A 19,591-nucleotide genomic window follows, 5' to 3' on the forward strand; every position below is an offset into this window, starting at 1 on the left:
CGAAGCTATTTAGGCAAGTATTTCAATGTATGGAGCTCCCATTGATAAAATTTCACCCCTTTATGTTTCTGATATTAATTTTTTCCTTATTTGCTCTATGAACAATAGTAAGACTGAACAACCTTCATAAAAATGCAGGTATTTGTTGTGAAACAGCTTTTCTTACCTAGAACAGGTAGTACAGTAATAAACTTACAGACAGGTAATGATATGACACAATGGCTGGTGAAAAAGAATGAAATATAAGATATAAATATCTCAATATCTGCTTCTTTACTGAAAAGCATCAGATTTTGATGGGCTCTTCCAACTCTAAGCTGATGGGAATCACCCTGAGCCTGGTGTAGGGTTCAGGAATCTGTCCTGGGGTGTAGAGCACTAATCCTACAAACACCAGGACAGATTTGGATTTTAAACCCAGGGGTGTTCATTAATTATTAGGTTGTGTCAATTGTTTCTTTAGCACTACAGGAGGAAAATAAGAAGTTGAGTTGTGGAGCAGAAAAATTCCAGGCAAAATCACTGAAATTAAAGGAGCTGTGGAAACTTCAGACATAACTCTGTCTTCCTCACACCCATAAAGATTTTATCAATGTTTGAGGAAAGCAATTTGAATTCTGTCCACGCCCTTATGAGATGGAAACCAACACTCAGGGTTACTGTACCAGCAGCATTATTTAAGTCAGCAAAGGAAAAGTTCCTTTGCCATGAAAAATTAATTTTTCTTTCTAGACTCTGCAAACCTGTTCTGTCCTAATACTCAGAGGAACAACAACCTTGTTTTTCATGACTTTAGTCTGATCTTAAAGCCTGATTTTAAGGAAGGACAACCTTCATCTCTGTATTTACTCACAGACCAACTCCTTAAGGCTGAGCCTACAGAAATCTTTACTCACCCCATCCATCAGCTGAGTTGCATATTTAAAATGTTCATTGATTGGAGAGTCAGCCACGTACTTGAACTTGGACTTGGTCTTCTCAAAATTCTCCTTGTACTTACACTGCAGCCAAAGAAAATCAAATACACAAAACCCAGCCCATGTTACTCCAAAGAAGGGTAAAGGCAATGAAAATGTGATTTTAGAGAGAACTTGTGGCAAAAAATTGGTGGAATTAACTTTTTTACCAACAACAAATTGTTGTAAATGGACACCAAATTTCCAAAACCATTCTGCAATAATTCAGGGTGTGTCACTCACCCCACTGTAGAGCACTTTATTCTTCTCTGCCAGGACAAAACTTGGAGTATCCCACACATAGCAGCCAGTGCCTTTGAGCCATTCCAGGTCTTCCTTGTATTTAACCTTTAAAAAAGAAGTAAAAAGACTCAATTTTAAGCAGATAATCCATGCTGAAATGAACCTCAGCACCAGGTATGGCAAAGAGAGTTACATCCATTATAAAATAAATTAGTTTCTCCCATTTTTGTGATGGGAAAAACAAAATGTGATGGACTCAGTTTATTCACACACGTAATCTATCATCAGCTGCTGCAGTTCCTGTGTGAATTAAAAATATTGTACAGGTGAGGGGTTATTGTGTATGTACAAATGTACAATTAAAGGTTGTTACAGGGCTGAACAAATCTAAGCAAACACAACTGAAATTAATTTAAATTGTCTGCTAATTTGACAAGGGGGGCGTGCTGCAGTTTTGGCCATCAGATTCTGTCAGTTCCCGGGGCAAACTGTAAATCACTGAAAAACTTCAGCTGCTTTCCCTTTGTTGAGAAAGAATGTTTGGGTTCATTTTGAGACCACGTTGGCATTTCGTGCTGGGCCATGCAGGAGCTGCTGGAACTCACATCACTGATGGCATCCGTGACCAGGCGGTGGTGGAAGTGCTCGGGGCGGTCTGGGATGGATCTCCAGATTCCCAGCTGGCTCATGTAATTCTCCTTGTACTTCACCTACAGAGACAGTTGAAGAATTAAGTAAAACAATCGAAGAGAACACTCCAGACAACACCAAAGTTCCATTTTCCCCCCCCCTGAAACAGCAGAACTAAAAGAGTGGAAATGAGATTAACTTGTAACACCAAAGCAATCAATATTCCAGAGAAAGAGAGAAATCAACACTGGCAATGCTGATTTTTTTCCTCATTATTTGACATAATGAAATGGAACAAAAGGCTAAGTGGCCTATTTTAGGTTATTAAGTGTCAAACACTATTTAGGAATGAAGATGCTGTACATACACTGCTGATGTCATCAGTGACCTTCCTGTGGTAGACAATGTCCAGAGCATCCTTCACGGTGTGGTATTTGCCCTTGGTGTTCTCAAAGGTTTCTTTGTAGCGCAGCTGAGAGGAAAAAAAAAACCACAAAAGAAGGGATTAATGTGCCAGGAAGTGTTTCAGTTAAATTTCTCACTTTTTAGGAATCATACCCAGGGATATGTTGCTGTCTGACACCCCAATGCAAGCCCTGAGGAATTTTAGGAGGCTGCAGTTGCCTACAACCAGTTGTAATTTCACTGAGACTTGTGGTGAAAATTACAGAGAATTTCACCTGATTTCCTTTCAGACTTTCAGACTCCTGCATCACAGGAGTGCTCTCTAGAATAGCACAGGTGCCACTTCTGGCAGAAAAATCTTCCCTGCCCTCCTCTAGAAGAAAGCAGGAAGATCATCCCAGACTTTCTCAGAGGAGAAGTTCCCATGTGCAGAAGAGCTGGGATGCTCCTTGGCAGTATTTAAAAAATCACTCTTAGAGCAGTAAGACTAAAGAAACCCTAGAACAAAGCACCTGCCCTGCACATACCCTGTCACATCCTGCTGGTTCTGAAATATATGGAAAAGCTCTCACAAATGAGCTTTTTTCAAATTTTCAAATTTTCAAATTGCTTTAAATCACAAATAACTATTCCACGCTTGAAAAAAATCAATTTCACCTTAACAACCTCCTGTGCAGCAGCTCTGGTAATTTTTCCTCTCTAAACTACTTCTGAATTTAAAAAATGAACACATTCCCAGTGACAGGGCAGTTTACTTCTAACACAAAACTGAGATGAAAAAGCTGATAAAAGTGATTTTATCCTGACCCCAGCATCAACCACTTCACTCCAGTCTGCTCTATTTGGAGACTTGATGCGTAAGCAAATTATTTTCATTCTGTTTTTACTTTGCTGTATGGCCACACTTCAGTGCAATGGGAAATGAAAATGAATTCCAAAAACTGGAAGAGAAAAAAAGGCATTGCAGTGGAATCAAATCAAAACTTAACAATGTTCCTAATTTCAAATGGAAATGGACGTGTAAATAAGGGGACACTGAGATATTCTGTGCTTTGCATGCTTGTTCCCCACTGACTTTTCCTGTTCTCTTCCTGGAGAATGCAAGGAAAAGCAGCAGGGGGGTGTTCCTGGAGCACTCACATCACTGGCATTCAGGTAGGCTCTCTTGGCTCTGATCAGCACTGGGGTGTCAGGGACAGGGGTGTATTTGTCCTTCATCTTCTCATACTGGGTTTTGTACTTTTTCTAAGAGAGACAGCAAGAAGGAAAAGTCATCACTGCAATTTTAGAAGCATTTTGCCAACCTGCAAAAAAAAGCTAAAACACGTTTCAGAATGTTTTATTTCACCAGAAGCTACAAAGGAAATGTGGAATTTAAGTATAAGAGAGAGATAAATAAATGAAGGCTAAACCGATTTGAGCCTTGAAATTATCACTAAAATTAGAAATAAAACTTCTGAAGAGTTCAGCAGAGTGGCAGCAAATTAGAAAACAAGATTTTACCTCACTGATCATGTCCTTGACATTCCTGGCATGTGCAAAGGCTTGAGTCTGACCATCAGCATGATGGTGGGGTCTCTCCTTTGTGGCAAGCTCCACATACAAGTACTGCAGCAAGAAGAAAATAATCAAAAAAAAAACCAAAAAACCCACACTTCTACTGAATTCTACCTTATGTCTCTGAAAAACAGCTGTAAATTCACAATATAAACATAACCACCCATTTCTAGGAGTTCTACATTGCTTGGAAAAGGCCTGGAAAGCTTTTGCTGTACTGTAACAATATATTAAGAAGGATCTCCTGATTGATTTTTATACCAGCACGATTTCTTCACCTGGCTCTGTATTTTTTGTCCTGTCTTGGCTCTTATGAAGTCAGGTGTATCAAGGATGGAAGTGTATTTTGTCTTCAGCTCATTGCCTGCAGCTCTGTAAACCAGCTGGAAAAAGACAGGTCCAGGAATTATTTCTTGTGCTATTGTTTAGAAGCTGCACAGCCACAGCCTTGCAGTTATAACATCTCATCTATTCCAGTAAAAAACACAGGGAGGGGCTCATTACAGCTACACAAATGTGCAGAAATAACAGAATTTACCTCGCTCAGATGGGTTTTTAGCTCCTGAACTGCTCTGTACCCAGGAGTATCCAACACCACCTGGATTTTAGGCCACATTTTCTTGGCAGTACTTGTGTAGATATAATTGGACTGGAAAGGAAAAGCAGTATTAATAAAGGAAATTGTACAGTGCAACCCAACAGTGCTCTGAAACAACGAATTGGCTGCATGGCACAAAATTCTCTCATCCTTTGCTCATTTTCATCTGTTTCACTTCTTGCATGCACAGAAATAAATCCGTTGTTGTCACGCTCAGTTCCCAGAGGAAAAGTCTTACCCAGAGCTTGCGGAGCTCACGGGCACGGACCATGTCAGGAGTGTCATACAGGAAGCAACCCAAGCCCTTCAGCCACCTCAGGTCCTCTTTGTATTTATTCTACGAGAGAAATGCAATTCAACATCGACCTTTGGGATCATTTCAATCTCCAGTCCTTAAACGCAGTGAGAAAGCATTTTTTTTTTTTTTTTTTGTTACAGAACAGAAAGGAAGTGAGAGAAACCCAGCCCCACTCCCAGCAGAGAGGTTTTGACCTCACTGCAGGTGTGGGAGCAGCAGCTGCTTACGTCACTGGTGATGTCCCCAACGTAGCGACAGTGCAGCACGTGAGGGGTGTAGGGCAGGGAGATCAGGTGGCCCTGCATCTTGAAGAAATCTGACTTGTAGATCAGCTGGAAAGCAAGGAACAAAACATCATTTCACCTGTTTGGTCAGGGGATAATCTCAGTTTCTTCAGGTGTTCTGTTAGGAAGGCACCTACATCGCTGACAGCCTCCTGGGTGGCTCTGACTTGGCGGAGCTCGGGCGTGTCAGGGGTGGTGTGAATCTTGTCCTTGTTCTTGTGGTAGGTTGCCCTGTACAGCCTCTGTCAAAAGAGACAGCATTCTGCATTTTAACACCTTGAAATGGCAAAGAAGTTCAGCACAGCGCAACTTCTTACACAAATTACTGTTTTCTACCCAGGCAAAGATTTTCCATTCATTGTTTTCAATAAATTCTGGAAATTTCAGACTGTAATCCTAAAAATGTGCAAATACCTATATTTCATTTTCATGGCTTTAAACCCAATGATCAAAGAAGTGAGAAAAGATATACAAAACCCAAAACTCCTGTGACCCAATTTTATACAGATACAATAATTTCTATTCAACTTTAATCACAGATAATAAAATCAGGCTGTAGTTTTATATTATGGTATCAGTTTCAACCTGGACCAATGATCCCTCACCATTCTTGATGGATACTTCTCTAAATAATTAAAAAAGCCTCAAAGAAGAGGGATCTGACAACTCAGCAGTCAATGTACTCTCATTATACACATTCTGGGCACTGCAAATACAACTGAAAGCAAATACACATATTTACTGTACCTCGTTAATGACTTGATTGACTTTCCTCACATTTTCAAAGCCAACATCTTTAGGTCCCAGAGTGTAGCCCTTGGCTTTCATGTGCTCATAGGCTTCTTTGTATTTCAGCTATAAAAGGGACAAAAACACACAAAAACTAAATTAGATTATGATTCTGGCTACACTGCAGCTCTGACAGAAGTTTATGCTGTATAAAGAGACAGATTTTTAGAGATAAAACAAGTGAGATGTAGCTGTATCAGAATTAAATACACCACGCATCATAATTATTTCTCCCTTTAGCATACGGCACAAAATTAATAATACAGTAAATTTTTCTTGCATCTAATAAGGTATTTGCATAATGCTGTGGAAATTTCTACTTTGATAGTAAAGGCCCAAGCTGAGAGTCTCTTATCTGGGGCTGCTGATCATTGCCATGGTGTAGAAGGATGATTTGGAAGGATTTGGAGCCTGACTTACATCACTGCCGATGTGCCGGACGTGTTTGGCGTGCTGGAAGTTGGGAGTGTCCGTGGGAAGGCTGTACCCAGTGGGCAGAGCATTCACACCAGCCCAGCGATACAAATTCTGCAAGAGCAGAGAGAAAGACTTTGCACAACTGTCAGCAGTACTTGAGGGGAAAATCCCTCCATCCTGGAAATCTTTCCATCACAACTGGCAAAAGATTTTCCCCATCTCTGGGGGAAAAATGCATTAAAATGCATTTTTATAGCTCAAATGAGGATCTTTTCCCACTTTCATTTCAGAGCAGTGACATGTAGCTTCACCTGAAAAGCTAAAAGCAGACAATTTGGTTTTTCAGCATCACAAACTCTGTGGAGCCTGAAGTTTTGCACTTACCTCACTCTGTATTTTGTTTGCATTGTATGCCCGCTCCAGATCCACTGTTTTATCAGTGGGGATCATCTTGCCCTGGACATTCTTCCTGTAATCACCTCGATAGACAGCCTGGGAAAGAGAAAAAGTCATCATTGTCACATTCTCTCACAGAATGTTTTGTTTGCATACAATGGGAATTGTTCCTAAAAAAGCTGGATTAAAGCTTTTTTTGCTTCAGGCAATTAATGATTTTAGTGATTGTGTCTACAATGAGGTGTAGATAATCAACAACTATTAAAATTAAATTATTAAAAACATATTAAAAGTCCCATTTCTAAAGCTGGTGAGGTAACAGCATTTGGAATATTGGCTGGCAGGTGAGAGAAACACTTACCTCACTTAAATTCAAGGCACTGATCACATTCTGGACATAGACAGGAGTGTCCGTGACCACAGTGAAGTCCTTCTTCATTTTTTCTGCCTTAGATTTGTACTTAATCTGCAGAGAGAAAGCAAGAGCTCTAATTACTACTGCTAGTAATTGTTAATTTAATTTATTGTATTATCATATTTACTATACTTACTATTCATTTCATCACTGAGCTATTTTATTAGTGAACCAGCATTGAAACAGAAAGGATATTGGAACTATGGCTTGTTATTTAATGAATCCTTCAACCAAGAAGGATAAATAACATTTTCCAGACTACACCTGGAATGGAATAACGCCACAGTGGAGTGGAAAAGAAACAAACCCAGAGTTATCCACTCACATCACTGCGAAGGTCATAGGCTTGCTTGGCATGGAGGATTTCAGGAGTGTCCCAGACAAAGCAGCCAATGCCTTTCAGCCAGTTCAGGTCATCCTTGTAGATAACCTAAGGAAGCAGAGAAGGAACCTGTAAGAATTCCACCAGGACCTAATCCCTTATTTCTAAATCACTCCAACTAAAACTATCAAATAATGGCAAGGAAGGTTTCTACTACTTTGATTTTTTTTTTGTTTTGTTTGTTTGTGAAAATCAAAACAATTCCTTCAGAATGTAAATAATTTTTTTGTTGTTTGCTTCAATTTGGGCAATAAATTAAAAATCCAATGATAAAAAAAAAAAAAAAAAAAAACAAAACAAAAGACCTGCACATCCTACTGGGCTCTGATTTACTGCCAGATCCTGAGCTGACCTGCTCAAGGCAAGTGTGTAGAAGCTTTGCCCAACCAGGATTTTCTCAGACTTCCAAAGTTTCCACACCTCATGCAACCAAATAATGGACAATTTACAGACAGGGTAGAACTGTAATGTTATGACCCAAATGCCTACACCATTAACACTGAAATTATTGAAACTGCTGCACAGAGGTTGTGGATTCCCCATCCCTGGAAGTGTCCAAGGCCAGGTTGGACAGGGCTTGGAGCAATCTGGGATAGTGGAAGGTGTTCCATGGCAGGGAGTGGAACTGGATGAGCCTTAAGGTCCTTTCCAACCCAAACCACTCTGGAATTTTCTGATTCTATTCAAATAATATAATGGGTGTCAATGACCCATTTATTGCCAAGTGTCACAAAAAGGAAGTGGCAACCTCAGAGCGCTCCAGCGACGTTTTTGCTAAACCATTTCCTCCAACAGAGCACAAATGAAGGAACATTCCCAAAAGTGAGCCAGGAACAAATGATTTGGGGACTCACATCACTGACTTGGTCGGTGACTCTTCTCACGTGGGTGTTGACCTGCAGGTCTGGCAGACAGAGCCACTCGTGGAGCCGCGTGCGATAATCGATCTCGCTGATCTTCTTCTGGGCGTCCTTGGCTGAGATGATGTCCACCATGTCTGGGACAATGTGCACCTTGGCTTTGGTCTTCTCATAGGCTTCTTTGTACAGACGCTGTGGAGTTAAAGCAGTGTTTGATAGAGCTGAAGAATAAATTGTTGAGAAATCTGGAGGAAATCATTGCTATTTTCATGGGATGTCAGTGGGAGAGAGATCACTTTGGTCCTGACTAAAATTAACATCTGGCCTGCTCTAGAAATAATTTGCAGAACCCCAATGAGGGAGGTGAAATGTGATTTGTTCAATCTTCATTGTGCTGATGAGTTAAAAGGAGGCAGATGATGTTTTTACCCATATTACCCTACAGGTTTGGCCATGCAGGCAATGCAGTAATTGAGTTAAAACTTAAATTTATGGTTGTATTCTAGAATTTAGCAAATACTGCACACTGCCAAACGCATGTGGGAATGGGATGTCTGGATCAAGGCACGGGGATTCCTTGAGTGGCTGCTTCTGAGATGAGCATGGCTTTATCAGGAAAACACACATCCAGAAGCAGGACTTACATCGATGTTGAGCTTCCCAACTCTGAGGCACCTTTCTGTATTGGGATCATCCTCAACACCTCTGGGGAGGGTGTACAGGGCTTTGAACTTGTCATATTCCTCACGGTATTTGACCTGAGCACGAGCAAAGAAATGCAACAATTAACTGACTCCAGTGAGTCACTTGTGGGTTTGGAACAAAATTCATCATCATTAAGCAAAAAGTTGAGTCCAACAAGTAGAGAAAGGTTTTAAACCAAGATTTTAGTTTTCTGTCTTGTCTTAAATGGAGAAGAAAGCACATAATAACAATCAGGTTGTAAAACAACAGCTGACTAGAGGGTTTTAAAAATTAATAGATGTAGAATAAGGCACTTATTTATCCTTCCAGCTGTTTCATTTAAAGAGAGTGGTCTCTCTTAATTCTTACTTCAGTAAAGCATAAGGTATTTTCTATACTTAGAAAGCATCATTTAAGGATTTTTGGTGTTTTTCTGACCTGGATGCTCATGAAACTTAGACTAGAAAAAACAAAACATTTTCTGTTTGGATTACTAAAAATTTTTTTTTTTTTTTCCCATTACAAGAAGCCACAAAGGACTGATACCCAAATGACTATCAGAGAAAAATCATTATCTACAGATACATATTATATCCCAATTAAAACGGGAAGGAAAATTAAGGTTTAAAAATAATTTATATCTATAGTAGATGCAAGGCTTGAAGGATTTAATTGTTAGATTTTTTTAATCAGTGATTAAAAAAAATAAAGAATTTAATTCACTTACAATGCTTGCATTGTGCTTCAGTTCTTTGGCACGTGCCAAGGCTACAGTATCTGAGGGCAGTGCATAGCTGGTGGCCTTCACTTTATCCCAGGCCTTCTTGTAGAGATTCTGTGAGGAAATAGAAAGTTTGTGTGAGTGGAAAAATAATTCTTGTAAATAATTACCAACAACCAACAGGAATCAAAAGCCCTTCTGCTTTTACTTAGACACCAAAGTATTGCAAAGAAGATATTAAGTGACAGTATCAAGTGCATGTAAAGGGTGATGAAAATCCTTTCTAACTATTCATGTCTCTGTTCTCATATGAGGTTTTAATTTTGTTCAGGTGTAATTTTATACAGGAAATCTATTTATTAATCCATTTGTTTTGCCAAGAGTGGCATTACAATTGGAAAATATGGCCCTTGCCTGAAATACAGTATCTCCCCCAAGCTCAAGGAGTGCAGTGGTTCAGCACTGGCTTTGAGAAGCTCCTGGTTTGGATGTTTATCTTCAAACAATAAGCAAACGAAATAAAACAAAAATCCCACATTAAAGGTCTTTAAGAGAAAAATAATTGTGTATAAACACTTACATCACTATAGAGATTTTTCAAACTCTGAACTCTTTCTGAATCCACTGTGTCAGTCACAGTTGTGTACTTGTCCTTAGTTTTGTGGAACTCCTCCTTGTACTTCACCTGGAGGATGAAAGCTGGGTTTAGTGAATTGTTTCAGTGCTCAGAAGGACAATCCTGAGCAGAAAAGGTGGGGATTCACCTCACTGGCGTTGGCAGCACTTTGCAGAGCAGTCACATAGACAGGGGTGTCTGTAACCACACTGAAGTTCTGGAAGTTCTCCTTCCCTGCAGAGGTGTATTTTATCTAAGGACACAAAACCAACAAAACACTCGTTAGTGCTGAAAATTACCTGGAAATCCCCCTTTAAAATCACATCTGGACAGCTGAAATCAAAAATTACATCTCAGTTAATATCAACTCTGAAAGTGACAGGTCATAAACCAGAAATATTTAATATACAGCCAGTAAGAACTAAGGAATAATGAAATTAAAAGCCACAGCTGTCTTTACATTCTCCTAAGTTTTCTCCTCCTCCAATAACACAAGTGATGTCTCTCCAGAAGCAACTCCAAGACTGTCTTCTCACAGTTTAAACAAAATATTTCTGATGTAACAGGAATTACTTCATTCAGCTCTAACTAGGACATGCCAACCCCAGTGAACCACAAATGGAAGAAAAAAACCACATAAATATTTATTTATTTAAGGAAAACTTACCTGGCTCTGCAGGTCATAGGATTTCTTAGCCTGTAGGATTTGTGGAGTATCCCAGACGTAACATCCAAGTCCCTTCAGCCAGTTTAAGTCATCTTTATACACAGACTGCATGGAAGTGAACAGAACATTAGGTCAGGAAGAAATTTACCTTCTGCCAATTAAACCAAGGAATTCTGCATCCTACTAAGCCAGGCAATTCACACACCCTCAGATTTTATTGGGAAGGTTGGTTGGCCCAAGCTGGGACACCACTGCCTGCAGAATATGAGCACCATTCTCTCACCTGTGGGCTGATACAACCCCAACAAACAAGGGGAATTCTTTTCCAGACCCACTGGATCCAGAAGGATTCTGGATACTGGCCCCTGTGCTAATTCCAGTATTCCAAATTACAACAGGTAAGGATCACTGCAGTGATTGGTACTAAGAATCCAAGGCCATGGTTATTGACTCATATTAATGAATCGATTAATTCATAATCATTTAATATGCAAATATGAATTTCATGTTTCATTAATATTAATTTCATATTTAAATATTATGGAAGATACTTGGGGGGAAAATGATGGGAAAGGCTGTTTTAATGTCAAACAAATGGGTTCAGTAAGCTCACGTAGGTTTAGAAGGGTTTGGACGATGCCCTCAGGCTCCTGCTGGAATTTTGGGGGTGTGCTGGTGTCTGTGGGAGTCCAGCACATCCCTCTGGCTGCCCTGGCTGGCTCCAGACCCTGGCAGGGGGCTCAGGGCATGAAGTCAAAACCACCTGTGGCTTTGATTTTAGCCTGTGAGAAAAACTGCCAGCTTTGTGTGAGGAATTACAAGCCACAAGGGTTTGAGTAGTGTGGTAGTTGAATTAACACAGGGTGAAAAAGTAGAATTTTGGGGTTTTTAGAATGTAGTTCAGGGGTACAAGATGGAGGGATTTGGGCATGTCCTGGCCTTCTTCTCCTTCTCCTTGCCCTCCATGTCTCGCTGTGCTGGTGACACTTTTCTGTTGGTTTAAGGCACAGACACACTGTCCAACATCAATGACAGACATTGGCACGTTATTGTAACCACGGCACACGGAGTTTTTGATATAAAATGTGAACACTGCCCTGAGAGCAGACAGAATGCCATGGCCGAGCTGCTGGACAGAGCTCAGCAGGGCAGAGGGAGAATGTTCTAGAGAAGGGAAAATAAACAACCTTGAGAAGCCGACCCTGCGCGTTCAGATTCCTTCTTTGGCTGCACGGGTTGGGAGAACGAGGACTTTTACACTCTTGGGGTCATCCCAACACCACAGAGACAGACCCTGAGATGCTGGATGACCTTGATGGGTCCCTTCCAAGCCAGCCTAATCTCTGAATAAATGATGCACTTACATCACTCAGGATCTCCTGGGCTTTCCTGGCGTGGATCACATCGTTCTCCTCAGGGGAGCAGCTCCACTGATGGAAGTACGTGCGGTACTCCAGGTCACTGAGGATGTACTGGCACTTCTTGGCCAGGACGTGGTTCATCATGTCAGCTGGGATATGGACATTTTTCTTGGTGTCTTCATAGTTCTTTCTGTAAGCCAGCTGAAAAGCAAAGATTGGGGAAAAGGTGAGAGGCAATAGGAGTGATTTTCTGTATAACTCTGGATTTTGGACTAAAAGGTGACAGCATAATCTGAGATGTGGCTCCTGGATTTAGTAGCTAAGCTCCCATGGGATTCAACAGGATAGAAATCTTAACTGGGATATTAATCACCTTTTATTTTGACAAAGTTCTGGAAGGACAGCAATTACCTTCACTTGCAGTTTTAATAGCTGATGAGAAAACTAACAAGCCTTCAGGATTAAAAAACTCATGCTCCACACATGGTTTTCATCTAATTAAAGATAGAATATTTGGGATTACACTGATCTTGTGCCCTGCATGTGCAGTGCTGACAACAGCAACACACCAAATGTGCATTTAATTTTCCAGTTCTTAAATTCCTATTTCAACTCAAAAATTACACTTTTATTTGTAAAGGAAATGAATCCCACTTGATATTTTTTACTGCTCAGATCCTTAGACTGAAACAGAAAAAGGTTTTCTTTTCCTTACTGTAGTATTCCTAATAGCTAAACAAATCCATTTTCAATCTCCTAAATAATTTTAAATTCAATTATTCAACCCACATATAAAAATAAGTGTGCAGGGAACATAAGCATGCTGAAATAATTGTTACTGATATTATTGTGGATTTATGTTAAGGTTGGACTTGATCTTGGAAGTCTTTTCCAACCTTAATGATCCTGTGATTCTCCAGTTCTATTAAATTTAGCACTACTTATGTTTAAGTAATGAAACAGTGAATTTCATCAGTGAAATAAATGGTGAAATAAAGGAAATGGAAAATATTCCAGACTCGTTCATTCCTTACCGCGCTCCTCATTTTCTGGAATTCCAGGGAGTGAATGACACTGGGGAAATCACCAATATCCTTCCCAGCCAGGTAATGGCCTTTCAGCTTCTCATATATTTCCTTGTATTTAAGCTGAAAAAATGTTCATGTGGAAATTTTAATGTTCATTCTTAACAACATATTCGGGTGGGGGGGAAAAAGGGAAAGAATGGGAAATCCCTCCTGACCTCACTGTTGATGTGGTTTGCATGTTTGGCTCCCACAAGTGGAACGTATTTCTCATCCAGAGTGTACCCAATGGGCTTGCTCAGCTCCCAAGCCTTCTTGTAATGTTTCTAGACAAACAAAGCACACACAGATTTCGATGAAAAATTCCCATTTATACACACATGGGATATGACACGGAATACAGAATGTTTTTACAGAGTGGTTCCCAATAAATTAAATGGAGAATGTTCATTTTGAACAGTCATTCAGAATAAGGCAAACAGGACACTTCAGGAAGCTACCTGAGCACAAATTTGAGCTGATTTCTGCTTGCTTTATTATATTTATACCAGAAGGGTAATAAAAATGTCCAAAGTATAGATATGAGCTCTGGTTTAAAAGTGCAGTATAGAATTGAGATTGATAATTTTCTAGATGATCAAAATTGTGAAAAATCTTCAAGAAATATTGGTGTTTATTAAAGAAACATTTGTGTCAATGGAACTTTCCTAATACTTTTTTGTTAAATATTAAATATTTTCACCTTCAGATTAAATTATGAAGTGCCTCCTCATACAAATGAGTAATCACTTCTATTTAAAACAAATAGAGGTTTCTCATTAAAATCAGTGAGACTACTCAAAAGTAACTGCTTAATTACGTAAATAATCCACAGTTTTCATTTATTATAAAAAAAGTAAATGTAAAATGTATCAGTAGTCTCAGAAGATATTATTGGATGGAATTATATTTGGTTTTATCACACCGTTATGACTTCCAAGCACCATAAAGCTGTCTGTCCTTTGAGATCATTTCAGTAAGGAAAGAAATCACCCTGATTCCAGGGTGATCCAAACAGGAAAGCTGAAGAAAAAAGGGATTAAATAACCTCCCCAGTGCCACTACTGAGAGTAGAACAGTTCCTCAAGTCCACCCCACATTTCAAAGGTTGATATCTATGGGATCTCACCTCACTGTGGAGCAAGGACATGTCTTTGGCATGGTGCAGAGCAGGAGTATCATCAGACCCAAGGTACTGGCCTTTCTCCTGGTTAAATGTTTCTTTGTATTTTAGCTACAAAAGAAATCCAGCACAGTGTTAATTCCACAGGAGAAATACATTTTTCCCATTAGTCCATCTATTAGCAGTAGACATTGCTTTTCTCTTGTGTCATAATGCAATAATGTTGTGTAGGACATTCCAACCATTGTAATACACAGGCAAATGTTACTGTGCCACCTCAAAATCCACATGGTATTCATGAAAAAATTAAGATACTGCTCAGCAAATACAGTTTAGCAACACCAGGAACTCCATGAACTGTTCAAGAACAGGACTCAGTCTTCTGTAAAAAAATCTATGCCAACTCTAAGTCAGGGACATGCCATATTCTTCTACAGGAAAATGTCAAATTGCTTGGACAGCAATATTGTGTTGTTCATTCCTATCACTTCTTACTAAACTTCTTTACCACAGGAAAGCCTGTTATTATTGAGGTGCACACACAAATATATAAGGCTGAGTTAGCAAAAGCAATTAAATAATCTCCTAATTCTTCTCTATGATTTTTTTACTTAAAAAAAAGGTACATACATCACTCTGATTGACAGAGTTCATCTTTGCCAAAGTGATCTCAGGAGTGTCAACCACGCTGGTGTACTTGGAAAAGTTCTCCAGAGCTTCTTTTGTGTATGCTCTCTGCAAAGAGGAGAAATAATGTCTCAAACACTGTGCATGAGAAAGAAGTGCTAATTGTGGAAGTGCTGAAGTATTTTCTCTTACCTTGTTTATCAGTTCCTGTGCATTCTTAACCTTCTTATGCTCCACTGAATCGAGAGGGATCCAGCCACAGCCACGGAGCCACTCCAAATCAGCTTTATAGACGTTCTAAACCAGAAAGACAATGCAAAAGGACAGAAATTACTGAACTCAGGACTGATGATGTGCTGTGGGCAATACCCTTAGGCCAGGCCATGTGGAAAGGACCTCGCAGGGCTGCCCCATCACTCACATCACTCTGCAGGTCGTAGGCCTGCCGTGCGTGGATCACGTCGTTCTGGTCAGGGTGGCAGGTCCACTGGTGCAGGTACTGGCGATACTCAACATCACTGACCAAGTTCTGGCACTCCTTTGCTGCCACAACTGCCATGGCATCCGAAGGCATGTGGATTTTGGACTTGGTTTTGTTGTAGTCTGATTTGTACAGCCTGTCGTTCTGGATCTCGCCTGCGTGCTCGTACCACACCAGCTTGGGGTCATCCCTCATCTTGGCAACTCCCACATAGTGACCTCTCTGCTTGACATACTCAGCTTTGTATTTCAGCTGGTGGCAGAGGGGAGAAATACAGAGAAAATCAGCTCTGGCTGTACCCACTCTGGTTTTAACCTGGGAACAGCTTCAGCTTTGTCAACACAAAGAGCAGATGAGACAGGGAGCTGTTAAATGCAGCCTTAGGTTTTCAGTACATGACCAGATAAAAATCTAGTCACAAACAACAACATTACTTTGTATAAGCCTTCCAGTTCAAAATACAGCATTTTCTAGTCTAATATACTCCCCATTTTCAGTAAAAGGAATTGTTAACACAAGAGGGAAGACTTGCTAGAGAATGTTTTCTAGCAAGTGCATTTAATCTCATTTTGGCAACAAATTATTTGAGATTGTCTGAAGAGTGGATGCTTATTTATGGTATTTACGTCGAACAGTTTTGACAAAATGTTTATTCCAAATAAGAGTCATGTAATAATTTCAAGTTCCATTATGCAAATGTTTAAAATGTAAAGTGTGTCCTGGCTTACACGTTTTGTTAGTCCAAAAAGTGAAATCAGAGCCATGTATGCTATAATCACAGAATCACTTCAAGTATTTAACACTTATAAAATATGGAAATCCAGCTCAGTAGATTTTCTGGAGAGAAGGAATGTGGAAGGAATCCGACCTTCAGCACTAATATCTCCAAGCCACATAATCACAAAGATGGCTGAATTATTTGGAGGACAGTAGAATTCATAGGCCATGAAAAGTCTAGATGTTACCCCAGATGGAAAGCTTTTTAAGTCTGTTTGGGAATTTTCAAGGCCTAAAACATTTCAGGCATCCAAGCACTCATCTTCCTCATGAGAAGAATCATTACCTCACTTTGGACATCACTCGAGCGCTTGGCATGAGAGATCTGCACCGTGTCAGGAGGCAGGAGGTAACCAGTGGCTTTTTCTTTCTCCCAACTTTCCTTGTACAAATTCTGTGTGAAATAAAAAGTGATGAGGAATTCAACACTACTACAGTGAGAACGATTACTGTATGTATGTAATTTATACGGAAGTATAAAGATAACAAATCCTTCCTTCAGGTTGTTATCAGGAAGGCAGGTTTTCTAAATATCTCAAAAATGTGAGTAGAAGCTGTCAAGGAGAGACCACACACCTGATTCAGAATTCTGGCTGCCTCTCGGGCCATATCCAGCTGTGGTGTATCTGTGAGAGTATAATTTGTCTTGGCCTCATTCCATTCTTTGTGGTATTTAATCTAGGACGCAGAAAGAAATGTTTGCCTTGTAGCACCACCACAGAACTGGGAAAAACACCGTAATTTACACACAAAGTAACAAACCAACCCCTGAATTGGCAAGGCTAGTAGACAAAGTACATTAAATACAGAATCACAGAAGTCAAATGTAGCCCAGACACTGAGAGCAAACTTACATCACTGAGGATTTCAGTGCTGTTCTTTGCTGTGACATAATCCACTCTGTCAGCCACAGGAGTGAACGGGAGAGTTTCAGCTTTCGTGCGGTACTTCCTCTGCACAAGAAAGAGAAGAACAGGAAGTTCTGATGGAGAAAAACCTCTGCATAGACAATAAATCTTGTGAATATACTGCAGTTGCATTTTTCATTTGAAAAAACCCTCATTGTTTAAACCATTTAAAATACTTTGAGTGACAAATACCTCTGAAGAAAATTTTAGTATTGGAAAAACATTTGGTTACCTCACTCAGGAGATCTCCAGCATATTTGACATGCTTGACTCCAAGGGAATCATTTGGCAACCATCCGATTCCCCGCAGCCATTCCAAATCAGCTTTATAAACAGCCTGGGAAAACAAAAGAGTGTCCGTGCTCTTAGCTACACTGCCCTGGACAATCCAGCAAGATTCATAAAAAACAGCATTTAATCCAGTGGTTAAAAGGGGAGCAGCAGTTCCAACATGAGCACTACATCTGAATTTATCACCCTCCCACCACGGCAATTTATAAGTGGCTGACACTGTGCAGCTCTACCAAAGAGCAAGGTGAGTTCCCTGAATTCAGGAACAGATTGCCACTCCTTAGAGCTGAAGCAGAGTAAGAAGAGGCAATACAGGACTAGGTTAAGGGGTGTTTTGAGGTGAACTTACATCGCTCTGGAGGTCGTAGGCTTGCCTGGCATGAATGACATCGTTCTGGTCGGGCAGGCAGATCCACTGGTGCAGGTAGTGCCGGTAGTCGGCGTCGCTCACCAGGGCCTGCCCGTGCTTGGCTGACACGATGGACATCATGTCCACTGGCAGGTGGCACTGGGTCTTCTGCTTGGCAAAGTGCTTCTTGTACTCTCGTTCGCTCTGAACTTTGGCTACGTCCAGGGCAAACTGGATTTTGGAATCTCCCTTTGCGTTCGGCACTCCCACGTAGTGTCCTTTCTGCTTCTCGTGCTCCAGCTTGTATTTGTACTGGGGGCAGAGCAGAGGTCACCATCAGTAACAGCTAGCATGAAAGAGCTCTTGGAGCATGGGAGATGCCTCTTTTGGCACTTACATCACTGGCAATCTCTCTAGAAGCCTTGGCTGTCTTGATTGGAATTGCATCTGCTCTCAAATCGTAGCTCATCTTCAGCTCGTCCCAAGCTCCTTTATATTGTTTCTGAAAAGACAGATAAAATATCACACACATGCTGAATGCTCTGATATTTCCATTACAGAAACAGAGTTTCCAACCATTTATTTGCTGAAATACCATGAAATTTTTTGAGCATTACTCCTGCTCCTAGCCATAAATGCAGTTGCCTCTGAAACATGCAACACCAGCTGTGCAACCTATAAAGCAAAGAAGGGTGTTTGTAAAAGGGTAGAAAATCTTTATATGCCTTGGATTCTCGTCCATTTCAATAAAATATTCCCTCAGCAGGGGCATGATATTAATAATTTTTAAATAGCTGAATGCAAATATTTATTTTAAAATGGCTGAATACTTTAAGGATATTCAGTAGAGGGAAGGGAATGTCACAAGCCCTGTATGAGGACAGACTTCAATGAGATTCAAAGAGATTCAACATCTTAGAATGATATATTCCACACACTGTTTTAGAAAAAACAGAATGATAAACATACCTGGCTATAATTAACAGCATTAGCCTTGGCTAGGTTGATTTCAGGGGTGTCTGGCATGATGTGGATCATAGTCTTGTCCTTTTCCCAAGCTTCTTTATATTTTGGCTGTTAAAACAGTCATTTAATAATATCATCAGACTTACAGAATTTCACATATCAATAACATAAATTCCCAAACATCTCTCCTGAACTATCATCTCGAAAGAGTAAAATGTTTGGGAAAACACTGAACTTAAAACACCACAGATCAGTTTTATATTTTAGCAGTGAGATTTCTCTTTAGCTTTAGTTTCTAGTGTGGAAGCAGCTCTGGGGAGGTTGGAACGTACAATGCTGATCTGTTCAGCGTTGGTTTTGGCCAGAACAACATCTGGGGAATCCACAACACTGGTGTACTTCACACTGTCAATGGGGGTCCGATACACGTTGTCACTCAGGAGATCCTGGGCATTCTTCACCCTCTTAATTTCTGGAGAGTCGTTGGGCAACCACCCAATTCCACGGAGCCACTCCAGGTCTGACCTGTACACAGCCTGGGAGAGATGGTCAGAAAAGGAAAATACTGTTTAAAATGATTGTCTTAATAATTTTAAGCTATGCAAACAGATTATGTTATATAAACCTAGTTAGAGTCAGATTAATCCTTTTTATAGACAGGAGATGTTCAGTGTCATAAGTAAAATTAAACCTGGCAACAAGGTTTTAAGTAGTTCAGTTCTTACA

The 19,591-nt window shown here is 40.2% G+C and overlaps 1 protein-coding gene across 1 annotated transcript in view; it reads right to left on the reverse strand.

The window, feature by feature from the left end:
• NEB (nebulin) overlaps positions 1–19,591 on the reverse strand; it is a 102,578-nt gene that overhangs the window by 39,176 nt on the left and 43,811 nt on the right. The window contains exons 67-103 of the mRNA XM_053947585.1: positions 19,198–19,401; positions 18,869–18,973; positions 18,297–18,401; positions 17,900–18,211; positions 17,492–17,596; positions 17,206–17,304; positions 16,928–17,029; positions 16,638–16,745; positions 15,515–15,826; positions 15,286–15,390; positions 15,097–15,201; positions 14,473–14,577; positions 13,523–13,630; positions 13,314–13,427; positions 12,283–12,480; positions 10,919–11,023; positions 10,400–10,504; positions 10,216–10,320; positions 9,642–9,749; positions 8,875–8,988; positions 8,225–8,422; positions 7,314–7,418; positions 6,935–7,039; positions 6,562–6,669; positions 6,181–6,288; positions 5,719–5,826; positions 5,109–5,213; positions 4,915–5,019; positions 4,628–4,726; positions 4,330–4,440; positions 4,070–4,174; positions 3,738–3,842; positions 3,375–3,479; positions 2,197–2,301; positions 1,805–1,909; positions 1,200–1,304; positions 897–1,001 (exon numbers count right to left, since the gene is read on the reverse strand). Of these exons, the coding sequence (XP_053803560.1) occupies positions 897–1,001; positions 1,200–1,304; positions 1,805–1,909; positions 2,197–2,301; positions 3,375–3,479; positions 3,738–3,842; positions 4,070–4,174; positions 4,330–4,440; positions 4,628–4,726; positions 4,915–5,019; positions 5,109–5,213; positions 5,719–5,826; positions 6,181–6,288; positions 6,562–6,669; positions 6,935–7,039; positions 7,314–7,418; positions 8,225–8,422; positions 8,875–8,988; positions 9,642–9,749; positions 10,216–10,320; positions 10,400–10,504; positions 10,919–11,023; positions 12,283–12,480; positions 13,314–13,427; positions 13,523–13,630; positions 14,473–14,577; positions 15,097–15,201; positions 15,286–15,390; positions 15,515–15,826; positions 16,638–16,745; positions 16,928–17,029; positions 17,206–17,304; positions 17,492–17,596; positions 17,900–18,211; positions 18,297–18,401; positions 18,869–18,973; positions 19,198–19,401 (4,611 nt within the window). The remainder of the gene's footprint in view (positions 1–896; positions 1,002–1,199; positions 1,305–1,804; positions 1,910–2,196; positions 2,302–3,374; positions 3,480–3,737; positions 3,843–4,069; positions 4,175–4,329; positions 4,441–4,627; positions 4,727–4,914; positions 5,020–5,108; positions 5,214–5,718; positions 5,827–6,180; positions 6,289–6,561; positions 6,670–6,934; positions 7,040–7,313; positions 7,419–8,224; positions 8,423–8,874; positions 8,989–9,641; positions 9,750–10,215; positions 10,321–10,399; positions 10,505–10,918; positions 11,024–12,282; positions 12,481–13,313; positions 13,428–13,522; positions 13,631–14,472; positions 14,578–15,096; positions 15,202–15,285; positions 15,391–15,514; positions 15,827–16,637; positions 16,746–16,927; positions 17,030–17,205; positions 17,305–17,491; positions 17,597–17,899; positions 18,212–18,296; positions 18,402–18,868; positions 18,974–19,197; positions 19,402–19,591) is intronic.

The sequence above is a fragment of the Vidua chalybeata genome, chromosome 7, assembly GCF_026979565.1.
Source record: "Vidua chalybeata isolate OUT-0048 chromosome 7, bVidCha1 merged haplotype, whole genome shotgun sequence".
NCBI lineage: Eukaryota > Metazoa > Chordata > Aves > Passeriformes > Viduidae > Vidua > Vidua chalybeata.